At 38.3% G+C, this 15,714-nt stretch overlaps 1 protein-coding gene across 1 annotated transcript in view; it reads left to right on the top strand.

Moving 5' to 3' along the window:
• Nucleotides 1–15,714, top strand: part of LOC122790342 (solute carrier family 12 member 3-like) — a 71,726-nt gene that overhangs the window by 30,930 nt on the left and 25,082 nt on the right. Inside the window, exons 14-18 of the mRNA XM_044057859.1 lie at nt 1,683–1,782; nt 3,726–3,837; nt 5,260–5,397; nt 11,382–11,488; nt 14,473–14,555. Of these exons, the coding sequence (XP_043913794.1) occupies nt 1,683–1,782; nt 3,726–3,837; nt 5,260–5,397; nt 11,382–11,488; nt 14,473–14,555 (540 nt within the window). The remainder of the gene's footprint in view (nt 1–1,682; nt 1,783–3,725; nt 3,838–5,259; nt 5,398–11,381; nt 11,489–14,472; nt 14,556–15,714) is intronic.

The following is a 15,714-nucleotide window of genomic DNA, read 5'->3' as shown; positions in this document are numbered from 1 at the left end:
TTCCCTTTTCTGTACTGAAGTGCAGTCTCGGAGTTGGTATATTTAAGTAGGGTGGGTGTGTGGGGTGCAGTAGGGCTTGCCCCCCGCCTACACTGTTAAAGTGTTTTTTTCTGTGTTTTCTTTTTTTTTTATGTTCGAACATCCAAATGTCGAACATTTGGTCTCAACCATGTAATGTTCGACATTTTAGATGTTTGAACATTTAACATAGACCCTATATATGTATATGTGTGTGTGTGTGTGTGTGTGTGTGTGTGTGTGTGTGTGTGTGTAGATGTTATATATGTATGTGTGTGTGTGTGTGTGTGTGTGTGTGTGTATATATATATATATATATATATATATATATATATATATATATATATATATTTGCATGTATAAATATATGTATGCAGGTATGTGTATCCCTGCTAGTCACCCTTCTGACAGACCTTAAATTTCTCAAATCCCCAACACTTCCTGCTACCCATTTCCTCCTGTCACAGGGAAGAAAATCCATATTGCAGGTTCTAAGCAGTTTCAAAGTGGGGAGGCTGGAGACTTTTTTATATTATACTATGTAGTCCCCCAGATATATAGAAGGCATTCACATTAATGATGCTATACATATGTCCTGCCTTAGTAATTCATTAATATATTTCTTCAGCACTTGACTGACTGCTACAGACCCTTCCTGTCTCTTTCAGAGTGATCTGTCAGACAGAGTACGAATCTCACCCCCCTATTCCCAGGGATGGAAGAATCCATTGACTTCTGTCTACTTTAGTTATTTCCATCACTATTAATCCAATCTGGGTTGCCAGCATTACATACAGGAATTATGTCTGTGGGTAATTAGCTAACCACATAACAACTAGAGCTGATTTCATCACTTATTTGAGGACAGGTTAATGAATCAGAATTACACCTCACCCTAATGAAGGAGTGTCACTGAGCTAAAGTCATCTGTTAATGTATAAACTGCATGTAGAAAGACAGAGGTGGACTAACTAAAGCCTGGTAAGGTGCACATTGTGCAGATTCTGTAAATCCCAGTATGTACTAACAGATCCATCTTCTATTACACTTATTTATTTGTTTTCAGCATTATCACATTTATCAGGACAGTGGTGATAAGTAGTCAGCCTTGCGCCACAATCATATAATTTATAGCACTTACACACCACTCTAACACTGACTATTCTGCTATGGTTCACACCAGAAATGTTATCTAGTGGCACAAAATCACCTGGAAAAGTAAGTTAAAGCTCCTCCCTTTCTTCAAATGCCTGGTTCTTATATGATTCTCCTTCTCCCCTCCATCCACATACAGGAATCTTCCTCCATAATATAATGGTTATTAAGAGAGAAGAAGCGATGAACTACAGAGACTGCTTTTAGCATGATTGCTGGGTTTGTACTCACACTGCAGCAGGGTACATAAAAGAATGTGCCCGACCTACATGGGCAGGGTAATAATACTTCTTCCCATAACACGGCAATTCAGATATATGGTGCCAGTTCATTCAGAACACTGAATTCCAGCCATAGAGTGCAAAAAGCATTACCTTGGGGGAGGGGGGGGGGTCATGATCTGATTTATTCAAACAGGGTAGGAAAGGACTGACAATATAAAATTAAACGTCAGAACTATAGTGCAACTAGTTAATGAGAGCATTACACTTTGTATATTTTAATTACAGATGTGAATTGGGGTTCATCGGTACAAGCTGGCTCCTACAACATGGCTCTGACCTACTCTCTCAGCCTTAGTGGAGTGGAAGACCACGTTAAGAACTTCAGGTAATAATTCTCGCTGCATGCTTGACACTTACACAGCAGTAGTCAGGGAACGTATACAAGATAATGCTTCAGTAGTACTTATTTCTTAAAGCGTAGTTCTCTTTGGAGTCACAATACTCTGGTGAGTAGTACTGTCACTTCACAGCAAGACTGTCTCCAGTTTGATTTTCACACGTGAAGCTTTGTGTGTGGAATATGTATGACCGCCATGTGTGCTCACATGTTTTTTCTCCAAGTACTGCGTTTTCCTCCCATATCTCAAAAATATGCAGTAGGTGGATTGGCGATTCTAAATTGTCCATACATGTGCATCTGACGTGCAGATTGTACTGAAGAAAAGTCTGGCAATCTACTAACATTCCTTACTTGCTTAGTAAATTCTGTGCATAGTAACAGCTATTCACGGGGTTGCTACAGGAGTCAGATGCAACTCTCTTTGCAACGCCATCATTCCAAGTTTTATGAGAGGTATAGGAAAACTGCAATCAGTAAAAGGAACTAAAAAACAGAAGTACAGCTGTGTGAGAAGGTAGGAACAAAAAACAAAAGTACAACTGTGTGAGGTTAACAGATGCTTTTCAAAAGAGTTTCTTGCACTAGTACTTTAACAGTCAGACATCAGCATGTTTGCCAGCATAAGTTATCGATTTTTTGGGCTGTTGAAGGTCCTCTATACAAGAAAAATAACTGAGTGCATTGTGGTTCATAGTGTAGCTAAGAGTCTAGTCTGGAAAGTGCAACTGTGTTGTTTCTTCAACATCTGTTGGCACATGCAACTACAAAATGATTCATGTCACTCATTATACTGACAAATTACGAAAGATGCATTCTATTTATTTAATTTATTTACATTTGTTTACCAGGGTAATGTAGTGATCAATACTGACCAATTTCAAGCTCAGCCTGGGTGAAATATAATACATTTCACAAAAAAGGCAGAAATTTAAGGAATGACAGAGTAGTTCAGACTAAAAACATAGAAAAAGTAAGTATATACATTCCAGTGAACAAGCACAGTGCAATGTACAATCAGAGTATAATGTACAATATATACATTAGTTTCTAAAGTGGGTCAATCTTCAGTGAACCTTTAGAGGAGAGACTCAGAAAGGAAATAGGTTAGGTGATGCATCCTGGCTTTTTGATGAAGTGCTTTCTGAGTTGCATTCTGAACTTGGAATAAGTGTTGATTCAGGGGAGCTTACCAAAGAGTAGATGCCTGAGAGAAGAATGTATGCACAATGCTGTGGAGTTTCTTTCTAGGGGTAATGAAGTGCTTTTTGAGTTGCAATCTGAACTTGGAGTAAGTGTTGATTGGGGGGAGCTCAGAGTAGATGCGTGAGAGGAGAATGCATGTACAGTTTTGCGGAGTTTGTTTCTGGGGGTAATGAGAGTTGGTGTGGTTTGTCAGTATTGTCTCAGGTTGTATGAGGAGATTTTTTTTCATGAAAGCTGGTATTATCGGTGACAAGCCAAAAAAACTCATAGTAATTAGTATACTAGAGATATGAAACAACACAGCCTGTGAATGCATTTTAACAACAGAAATAACCTGTCAGAACATGTAACAAAACACCCTCATCTATTCATTTAAATTGACATTACATTGATTTCTACATGTCAAAAATCAACATCAAAAAAAGATTGAAACTTAGATGATTGCAAAAAGAGAGTAAACCCTTCAAACATAATTTGCCTAACAGTGGCAGTATTAGAGAAAGGGCTTTGGGTAAGAGAATGGGTAAAGTTGGTATCAGGGGCAATGGCAGTGTTAGCATTAGCAGACAGAAGTTAGGATGCACTCAAGTCCACAAAGGGGTGAAATGGGACCAGAAAAAAACAAACAAAAAAAACCTCTACACTGATTTTTGCATTGCATTCAAATGTTTTCTCAACTTCTTCTTAAGCTGATATATTTGTTCTTTTCTCATTCATGATTTTAGGCCTCAGTGCTTGGTACTAACAGGCCCACCTAACCTGCGTCCAGCTTTGGTCGACTTTGTTGGCACCTTTACCAAGAAAGTAAGCCTGATGATCTGCGGAAATGTTGTAATGGTGAGTAAGGGCTGGTAACAGTCGACCTGCTGAGCTAGTAACAGGAAAACTGTTCTGAACTGTTCTAAGCTCCTGGGAGCATGTGACCTTCTACATACATGTATAATTTAAGTGACAGAAGAATTGTTATGTACTGCACAAAGGAGGGGCTGAAACTGTAACCTGAACATGGATAGGACAGACCTATTAAAAAGGTGGATCACCACCTCACTGTGGTGGAAGCAAGGAGATAATTACCCTCTTTCTTAAGTGCTCTATCTGCAATGTAATCCAGCAGCAAGCTAACCACAGAAAAGTAGGACAGAAATGATGCCATTTTGAATAGCATTTATAATGAAGGACCTATGACAATACTTTTGCGCTGGTCCTGGGACAGGATTATGCGGATGACCTTATCACTGAAGAAATGGCAATGTGGAAGTATGCTACGCCACACTGTGGTGTTTGGCATATCAATGTAGCCATAATGGTTTAACACTTGGGTGCACCATGGAATATACCATGAAAGAAAGGAGTGGAAAGGGCATATGTAACTAATGCTCAAATCATACTTCATAAAACTGTGATTAAATGTAGACCAGACAAATCAAGAAAAAGTCACTCATCCTCCAACAAAAAAATACATACTGTAAATATACACCTATTACTGTGAGAAAAAGAAAAGTTCAGTCTGCACCAGCCTTTGTCAGAAATGTTAGCTCAACACTAAGAAATAACATTTTGACACTTTAGTCACCAAGAAACAGATTATATTTATCTATACACACACACACACACACACACACACACACACACACACACACACACACACACACACACACACACACGTTACTCTATTTTCTTTGAGCTTCTACGCATACCTCTCAACTGTCCAAAATTTTACCTTGTATCTTCAGCCTGTTTCTCATAAAATTGTGGCTTTCTAGCTAATCATTGGCAAATTATTGAGGACTGAAGTCAGAAAATACAGGCAGGCATTTGAGTTTCAGACTTCATATAGTTTAGAAAATTCATGCTAATGCAAAACATTTTACTCTTATTAACTCTCTAAGTCTGTAAGAGCAATAGTTAAAAAGTGTTCCTATTTTTGGGCCTTTGCCCCACCATTATTTGTGGCTTAGTCCAGATTTCTTGCTCTAAGAGGTTGAGCGCTATCAGCTATGCAATTCTACGATATTGGAGTTATTAGTAGCAAAGGTGAGTGGGAAACTCATCCAAAAACAGTGCGGGGGGCTTACTGTAAATGTTATTTATATAGTGTGATTGTGTAGCACATTATTGTTTCAATTTCATTATGTTTCATTTTATTTATTGTTAGCTAATTGCATTCAGGGATGTTTGCTTCATTATCTGTGGTTTGTTACAATCATACCATAAGCTTTGAACCCTGTGACTAAGTGGATAATGCTTTCTAATTTACAGGAAACTAGTAAAATCACAGCAACAGCATCTGAAAGCTGGAAGGGGCACACCAAGTGGCTGGAGAAGAGAAAGATACGTTCCTTTTACACTGATATAAGGGCAACAAATCTGAGAAGAGGAGCAGCTTACCTGATGCAGGTAAGAAACTTCCTTCAAACCCCTTCTTTCATGAACTGTCATGGCACTATCTGATTCCAGAAAAGTTGCAAGATGCCCATCTTGTACCAACCAAGCATGTGGAGATTCTCATAGTACCTGCAGAAGGTGCAGCAGTCCTGCAACTATATAAGTTTACAATAAAATGCTTTACACAGCTGGGTAATATCCACTTTTCATAAAACACTGCCAGCATCCCAGCAATGATGACACTTTGCCACTAGCAACAATACTTAATGGCAATGTTGTATTACTGCACTATTGTACTGTACTACACTATAACATTATTTTATTGAAATGTATGCAACATACCATGTGCATACCTCAAAATACTGGGGGCAGTTTCTATAGTATAGTATAGTATAGTATAGTATAGTATAGTTTGGTATGGTATGATATGATATGATATAGTATAGTGAGTCTACTGTATATAATTGAAAACTCACTTTTTCGAAAATAAACAGTAGACCCACGGTTACGCAAAAGTGCACTTCTGTGGATATCAGTTCAACAAACCAATAAAGAACAGAGAAACACTGCTTTTGCAGGGGGGCAAGCCCCCCTGCACACACACCCCCCACTTGAATATACCAACTCCGAGATCGCACTACAGTGGGGAAACATGTAAATTCCCTTTCCCCACTGTAGTGTGCTTTGGCACCTGTGTTCCTTAACGGCTCGTTGAACCGTACTTCGCAAAAGTGCACTTTCACTTAAGTGCACTTTCGCGTAACAGAGGATCCACTGTTCGTTTTCGAACAAGTGGATTTTTGGTGTTTTACAGTAGACCCAGTATAGTATAGGATAGTTTAGTATAGGTCCATAGGTGTATACCAGACTAACGACCACAAGGGCCTTTCAAGTCTAGCCATGCATTCCAAATGTATCTGTCAAATTTTGTTGAACTAGATGTTATTTTAAGAGGTATATGTAAGGTAGGACAAGATGGTTAAGCATTTACAGGCTGCCTCTGTCCATTAAAGACACAGGTGACAAACCAGGGGTGAATTTCCAATTTCCTATCCACTGGTCCTGGATACACTTGAATAGGGTTAGGGAAGACCTCTGCTTTAAATCAATTCATATCTATTTAATCACTGTATATTAATTATGATCAGACATGTTAGCAGAAGTAGTGAACTTAAACTCATCCCAAGTAAAAAAATATAATTTGAAATATTATATTATACAGAAAAACTAAGTATTCAAACGTAATCCAAGCAGGGTAGACAATCTGTGCCCAGTCAAAAATCTTTTATTAAGCACACTGGAAACAGACCGTCTACCCTGCTTGAATTACTTTTGAATACTTAGTAATTCTGTATAATATTTCAATTATATTTTTTATTTTTTTTTGACTTAATACGAGTTTAAGTTCGCTGCTTCTACTACCATTATCTGATCTTATTAATATACAGTGATTAACTAGATATATATGAACTGAAAATCTTCCACACAGAGAAGTTTCTTACACTGTTTTGCTTTTTGGACCCACTATAATTGTTTAGTGGGTTGTTTGAGACTTTGGGGATACCACGAAGATTACTTGTTTTGCTAGATAGATAGATAGATAGATAGATAGATAGATAGATAGATAGATAGATAGATAGATACATAATTTATTCTTCCCTTGTGGCCTGAATTGTGTATGGAAATACTGCAAGAACAATTTGTCCACTTACCCATTTAACAAATAAATAAATTTAAAATGTTAAATAAAAGTTCTAGAAAACAACAGACCTGCCAAGATAATGAACGAGTGGTCCTCCCAAACAATGCTTTGATCTCTGAATGCCCCATAAATGTCTGCACCAGTGGCTATATGGCCAAAGCACAGATTCCTGTCATGGGCAAATTCTTTAAACAGAAACTAAAGGCAGGCATCACTTCAGGGTTGTTACCTTTGCCACATAAAAAAGAGACTGACACAACATTTTGTGACAGAATGATAGAGCTGGTGAGTCACTTGGATAGTTTCTGTCTGTCTGCTGCTTGCAATTTCTGCCCAGAGCAAGTAATATAAACAACTTAACAGACTTGCAGAAATCCTTCTTACTTATTGGATATGAACCAGAATGTCTGGTACAAATCTAGAAAACGGAATGGCCATTCAATTCTACTTTACATCTCCACAGAACTGACTGAAGAATAATAAACTGTTCAAAGGGGACCACACAGACTACCCTACAGTTGTCTCATGAAGACTTCGTTCTTGCAAAACACTTAGGCAAATTTCTGACTGGGAGTCCTAGATAAAAGAAAAAAAAAGGTCCTTTCAGGGAGAAAACTTGAAATTTCCAGAGTAAACTATCTTAAAAGAAGTAACCAAAAGTCCAGCTTTTGTGAAGCTCAGGTTTAAGCTTTAGTGTAGAGTTCAAATGGAAGATCATATCATAAAACTATCTTAGTCAACCTAAACTAGAGAACAGATTTTCCTCAATCAGCTCATTAAGTGTGCAGGATGAAGGCAAACAACACCAACACAGCGAAGTCTTCATGAGCTTATACCCACTCCAAAAAGTGTCTCAAGGTAACTCCAACACAGCACAGCTTATACCCACTCCAAAAAGTGTCTCAAGGTAACGTCAACACAGCATAGCTTATACCCACTCCAAAAAGTGTCCCAAGGAAACTCCAGCACAGCACACCTTACACACACTCCAGAAAATGTCTCAAGGTAATGCCAACACAGCACAGCTTATACCCACTCCAGAAAATGTCTCAAGGTAACTCCAACAAAGCACAGTTTATACCCACTCCAAAAAGTGTCTCAAGGTAGACAAACCATTTCTACTTACAAACGCAAAATCTGGGATCCCAGAACCACATAGAGAAGCACTTTCATTCTGGATTATAAATAATGAAAATAGGTTTATGAACCAATCTGTCTGCCTCCAAAGAAGGCTCAGAGTAAGGATTACAACTAATCTCAAAATCAAAACAGTTTCATTTAGGTTTGCTGACCAAGACTCCTATGTTTGGAAACATATTTTTAAATAATTCTAGATTGACAATAGCAACCCCAAATATTTATCTTTCATATTGTATTATACACTAATTCTCACGGTGGTGGTGCTGCGGTGGCGATGCCGCCTCACAAGTGGCTGTCAGTCTGACCAACTCTCAAACTAACTATCTACGACATGTGTGTGAATGTGTGGTACCTTCATTGAAGGTTGTTGAAGGTTGTGCGCAACTCAGCACGTAAAAATCACTAAAAAATCAATTACAGACCGAGTTCTGCTGTGTTCTGCCTGCTAAAGCCGAAAGAAAAAGACACAACATTGTATTATACACTAATTGTGAAGTCACTTTGTTGCTACACCAAGTGGGGTACATCATGGCACCAAAATGACCTGCGTGCTCCACTAACTTTGGTCTGACGCAAAAGCAGACAGAATTTTCATTCGAGTCAAATGACTGCAATGTTGCTCATTATAACATATGGAAACAAACACTGTTTTTGATAATGTGAGCAAACTAATACCTATGTTTGTAAAAAATGATAGACAGGAATTACTTAACTGCTATTTTTCAGCACTTGTGGTCACCATGACAACAGCCTAGCTTAATTATGTAAGCCATGTGATATAGGCTGACCCCCTCACAGTAATCACCTAAACCTGTAATACCACACTTACACACAGAGACCCATACGTCACACAGTAATGTACAAGAGGAAACAATAATCTTAGTGTCCCCTGTTTTACAGTGCTGTCATAATACCAACATTATTAGCGCATGAAGCATATGATGTCATACTGAACTCTCATTATTCTGATGTTTCTTCACATCAAGAATACTGTCTTAAAAGACTACCATGTGACTCTTCAAAAGCCATTTTAAAGAATAGCATTCATATAAACAAAAGTGGCTTTACGGAATTGTATAGGATAAACAGTAAGTGGCTTGAAGTGAAATTATACATTGCACAAGTTTTACCTCCTAGTAAAATATACAACACACTAAACAAGAGATAACAGCCAGTAGTCCATTCCAAAAAATAAAGAAAGTCTGGTAGTGACACTGAAATGTTGATTAGTGTAATCACTTGTGTACCCATGGGGGCCATTTCTTCTCTCTAAATATGTGTAAAACTTGTTTTTATTAATTCCATCTCCATTTTCACACTAGGAATTTACTTTATTTAATTCACAACAGCTATCCTGTAAGTTGAAAACAACATAACTACCTTTCCTTTTGGTATCATATCTTGTAGCTGCTGTGGTACAGCGGTAGCACTGTTGCCTCACAGCAAGAGGTTCTCCTGTTCGATTCTTGGCTGGAGTGCCTTCTGTGTGGAATCTGCATATCCTCCCTGCGGTTGAGTGGCCTCCAAAAGACATGTGTGAATGAGCATGCCTTCGCTGAAGGTTGGGCATCGTGCTGGCAACTTGGCACCATAAAAAGCGACTGCCAATCATTAGCGGACTGGAGTTCCGCTGTAGCGACCCCTAACCGGGAAAAACCGAAAGACAAGCAAACAACCTTCAAATTGGTGACACAGTAGTGCAGCGGTTAGTGTTGTCGCTTTACAGCAAGAGGTTCTCCAGTTGCATTCTTGGCTGGGATGCCTTTTGTGCAAAGTCTGCATGTCCTCCCTCTGTGTTCGTGTGGGTTGCCTCCAGGTGCTCCGGTTTCCTCCTACATTCCAGACATAATACGTCTGGAGTGTTTCTCCGTGGGTCTCCAATGAAAATGGGCTCTGTCCCAGTCAGACTTTTCCAGTAAACAAATGTTAAATAAAAATAAAATAATAGCACAAACTGCCTCGGCACAATGTACTGCAAAAGTACCACCAGATTCTTTGGTGTGCACATGAGGAGAACATCATTAATTCATCCCGGCAGCCTTGTATCACTGCAAATACAAGGGCACTGTATGGACTTCACTTTAAACAATGACATTACTTATAAAAGTAAGACCAATGTTTCTAAAATATACTGTCCTTCCACAATAGCAATGCTCCATTACAGGTCATGGGCAAGTCATGTATATACTTGTAGTGAAGGACTTCTACACAGTATGTGTTACCAAACAATGCCTCTCATAGTGGGTACAATATGAATTACTCACATCCTGCCATGGTTTATTGTATAATTATGAAACCCAGGAAATAATTCTATTTAGTCCAGGGCCCAGCTCCATCCCTGAGTTTATTCTGGTCACTGGATAGTTTTGGGGCAGCTCCCAAACGCTATCATGTGAGGAGCATGGATTTACTATTTATTTGGTGCCTATCTGACTTAACTACTGTTAGTAATTTAATGTACATTTTATTTTCACAATTTTATTAATCAAATATCTGACTGTTCTACTAGAAAACAAAAGGCACATTCAGCAGTTAGCACTGTGACAGTTGTTACAATGTACTTAAGATTCCGTAATTGTATGTTTGAGGTTTAACAATGTTGTACTTCATACAGTTGTTACAATGTATTTATGCCACATATATAAATGTGTGTGTTTGAGATTTAACAATGTCATACTTCTTACAGTTGTTACAATGTATTATGTATGCCATATGTACGTTTGAGGTTTAACATTATTTTTCTTTGTCCAGTTTACTGTCCTATTTTAGACTACTGAGGCATATATTTCAGGTTTGATGATATATTTCTTGCAGATACTGTATCTTTAGGATTTAATAATTTCATACTACTGGCAATTTGATACATTGTATTTAAGACTCGTGGCATATGGTTGAGGTTTAACAAGCACATTCATGGCAATTATTACATCATACTTAAGATTCTTGAGTCACATGCTTGAGATTTAACAGTTATGTTGAAATTTCATTTTAAAATGAACACAGTTTTTAAACAGCAACCATATTATACCGTCTAGCTATGACTACCCTAGAAATAATATGTTTTTTCATTCATAAGAAAATATAGAGGGCTACCTGCTCTTTAAAGATTACATATTCTGCTTCCTCCAAATGTTTTTTTTTTTCTCTTCTGCAGGCATCAGGACTTGGAAAGCTCAAGCCAAACACCATTGTAATGGGATTCAAGAATGACTGGCAAGAAGATTCCCTTGAAAACCTGGAGAATTACGTTGGGGTCATCCAGTGAGTACAGAATTAGTACTATACAATATTTTCTTCTTCAGTCCATTGTTTTTTCCCATGTTAACCTCTAAGACAAAATACATATTCTATTGCTCCATTACTTTTCAGTATTTCATTTTTTGACTAAGGAGGTAGGTTAACCCTTCTGGATCCTGTCCCTTCATTGGCCTAATGAATAAAGTATCCATAGCAATATCACCTGAGTATACATTGTGAAGGACCACTTGTACAGAAAAAAAGAAGCAGTATCTTGGAGTAGCGGCTTGCATTGCTGCCTCACAACACCTGGTTCTCCAGTATGGTTCTCAACTGGGGTGCCTTCCAAGTGGAGTCTAAATCCCCTCACTGTCTGGGGCACCTTCCATTTGGAGCCTAGATGCCCTCACTGTCTGGGGCACCTTCAATGTGGAGTCTGCATGCCCTCACTGTGTCTGTGTGGATTTTTCCTAGGTGGTCTTGTTTTCTTCCACATCTTGGAAGTGTTCTATAGATGAATTAAAGATCATTTGAACTACCTGCAGGTGTGCTTGCCATATTTGGGCAACTGAGTATAAGTGCAGGTCCTGTGATGGCCTGATTCACTTTCCAGGATTAGTTTCATTGCCGTCCACATATTCTGTGCTACCTTGGGCTTTATCTCCCACATGACTCTGAACTGCATAAAGCAGGTCACCAAACAATGAATGAATGAATGAATAAATATTGGGGTCAAAGAATGGTTTTAAACACAACAGTACTAGTATTATTGGGGAAGGAAATGGCTTCTTTTACTTGTGAGCCATGCAAGCAGATGCTAAAACTTTAATTAGATACGAGTGACTCAATGTCTCAGAAGATTTTGTTAGAGTCATAGAGATGTGTCCTGTAATCAGCCCTAAGTATGTGTTTGTTATAAACAACATTTAGAATCAGCCAGAGAATCACTGTTGTACTTCTGTACAACCTACAGTCATACTATTTCTTGGTAACAATGTTGCATTTATCAGGGTATTCTGTTATAAACAGCATTTAGAATCAGCCAGAGAACCAAGACAAGCACGTAGGTGCGTGCGTGAATGGGTGTGCCTTCTTTGAAGGTTGGGTGCCGGGCTGGCACCTTGGCACTGCAAAAATCCACTGCCAATCATTAGCGGATGGAGTTCCACTGTGGCGACCCCTAAGCGAGAAAAGCCAAAAGACATTCAATTTAGAATCAGCCAGAGAACCACTGTTGTATTTCTGCACAACCTAAAGCCATGCCATTTCTTGGTAACAATGTTGCATTTATCAGGGTATTCTTAACATTTCTGTTAAGAACTGTTTTTCATGTAGCTTTACTACTGTGGTTACATTTGTACTCGTATGTAGTACACCATGGGGCTATGCATTTGTAATTATGGTAGAGGAACCACAATAGCTTCCTTCCAATTATGAGGGAAGGTTCTTACTCATTATAGAAAGACTGAATATGTGTGATTATCATTGGAACAAAGTCTGCTGGGATTTTTAAATGTTTGGGTTCAGCTGTCATTAATGTTTTTTTCTTGATATTTAGTTGATGATTTATACATCTTACTTAAAATAATAGCTTGCAAAGGGGGAGTCATTGAAGAGTGGGATATTCTGGTAGGGTCTTTATTTTGGCAGTGCACTGGACTTTTTGTGGTAGATGTTACAGAAAATGTCTCTGCTAGAAAATGTGCACATGGTTGCTTGCTGTTCAGTTTGTTACTGTGACATACTACAATTGCTGGCATATGTCTCCCTCTTCCCATAACAGAATTCATTTCCCACCAGTGGAATTTTTGGTTGCTGTGACATGCCATTTGTTGTTTGTGTCACGAAAATAATTTTAAGGCACTTAGGAACTTTTTACAGAAATCTCTTATATAGTCATGTTGTCATAGTGATTTGTTTGCTTCCACTTAGTTTGTAATGCAATGTCAAAGTTCTAATAGCTGATTCCGCAACAAGCCACCTTGGTGTTCACCACTATAAGTTTGCATTGAAATGTTTTATGGCAGCTTAGCCTTGTTAAAGAACAGAATGTGTGATTACAAAGTTGCACAGAATCCATTGTCACTGTATGTTAGAAGTTTGCCCTTTTCTACAATATGCAGCAACCTTGGAGGTCACAAGGCATAACCCCCCTAACCCTCTGCAGGGTAGAAGAAGAGTGATTTCTACATAAAACGAGTTTTTATTTAGCTTTTTTTTTATTCACTGAATGCAATTTCAGTTTTGTTTTATTTGGTGAAAGACATTTGTATGTGATGAAGCAAATTTCCAGTCCCTTCATTTTTGAATAGCTGACCTACAAGCCTAATGATAATGTGGCATTCTTGTTTGACTATTAGAAAGGTATTGTGGAGTAGTCATCAAGAGAATATACATGTACTTTATGAGGCATGCTTTGTAGTAATTCTAGCTTCAAAAGCAATTGATTACTATACTTTCTTGGGTGGCATAAGCCAGGGAACCTTGTTGGCCAGGCTTACGTACGCCCTTGGGCCGATAGCCTAGTACCAACCTATGAACCTATACAGTCCATTTTGTCTAATGCACTCTTTTTATAACATTTTTAAATATCGTTTGTAGGTTCCCTTTTATTTTGTCCAAGAATGTTTGTTGTATCTATTTTTGTTGCAGATTGTCATTACAGGTGTATCAATGATGCCTCTGGCAAGGGCAACATTCTAAAATGCTCATAAGGAACAGAAGAAATATAGTTCTTGCAACTGAGAATGTTCATAGCAATTTCATGCTTGAATTCATATTCAGACGTTTTTTAGCCTTTGCTTAACTTGTGTTAGAAATGTTGAAATGTTGATTACTATGTGGAGTGTTTCTCTCCTGGCCTTCACCAACAATGGATCTGAATCCAGAATGCATCACAGTAATCAAAGCATGAATCATTTAATAAAAATATGATCCATTTGTTTTGAACATACTTGTTCTTATATGAACACCTCTAATCTCCTGATGTTTCTTATGTTTCTTTACAGGGATGCATTTGACTGTAATTTTGCTGTATGTATCCTGAGGATGAAGGAAGGGCTGTACATTTCCAGAATGATGGAGATTCATGGTAAGCTATCAGAAAGGATATGGCGGTGGTGAACCCAAGTCCTGTTTTACCTGGTTGCGGTTCAGGTTAGGTGGAGATGAGAAGTAAAAGAACCCAGGTGCATTCACCTGTGGGTTTAGCAAGTGGTGGGATCTAAGAGTAGCTGATACAGGATGCTAGATGGATCACAAATCCTTTTTCCAGTAATATATTTTCCATTTAGGCTACACTAATAGTCTTGCAAACAGACTCCTGCTGTTTGTCTAGATTGCTATGTTTTGTTTCACATTTTAAAAACAGGAAAAATATATTTACTGTAAGCATCACTTCAACCCAGTAAAACATGGTATGGGTGATCCCGGGCTCCAAATGAGTTTAATTTGATGTCCAAGTATTTATGGGTTTTTGGACAGCATGGTGACTCAGTGGGAAAATCTTTGCCTCATAGCTAGAAAACACAAGATTCAATCCTATCTGGTGGCAATGTCTTTGTAGAGGTTACATGTTCCCCTGTGTCTGCATGGATTTTTTAGGGGGTACTCTGGTTTACTCCCACCACCAAAAAATGTGCTGGTTGACTGGCCTCACTAAATTATCCATAGATTTATATTTTATATTTACCCTTGACTTTGTGGTTTAGGTCATAGCTGAAAAGGGTCTACGGACCAACTCACTTACTTAGGGGTTGGGAAGGTAACCTAATGGTTAAGGTGTTTGCCTTACAAACACAAGGTACAGGGTTTGAGTCTCACAAGGGATAATTGGCTAGGCTTCCAATGGCTCGCAAGGGCAACTAACCTATGAACCCTTTTAAAAAATGTTACAGTATAATATCTACTCAGAATACTAACCACACCAGAATTCTTATTGTTTAGGCATTGTAGGGAAACAGCAACCCTTATAGATATGCCACCAGCTCATATGATATTATGCAAGTTTGTCCCTTCTTTGTCAGCAAACTTGGGGTTTAAAATCATTAAATAAAATCTAGCTTTCCATCCTCATTTTCCAGGAATTTCTAAATGCTACTAAGGCCACCACTGGAGACCTAATTTCAGTAAGTACACTGGTGTCTCCTGTGGCATTGCACAACACTGTCTCAGTTAGTTTCATCTATTTGCAAAAAATAGACTTTGTGAACTTTAATACAGACCACCAGCTATTTTATGTTGATTCAAAG

The sequence above is a fragment of the Protopterus annectens genome, chromosome 16.part0 (genome assembly GCF_019279795.1).
Source record: "Protopterus annectens isolate FY-2018-M chromosome 16.part0, PAN1.0, whole genome shotgun sequence".
NCBI lineage: Eukaryota > Metazoa > Chordata > Ceratodontiformes > Protopteridae > Protopterus > Protopterus annectens.
Note: the sequence above shows the minus strand (reverse complement) of the source record. Positions and strands in the feature narration are given on the sequence as shown.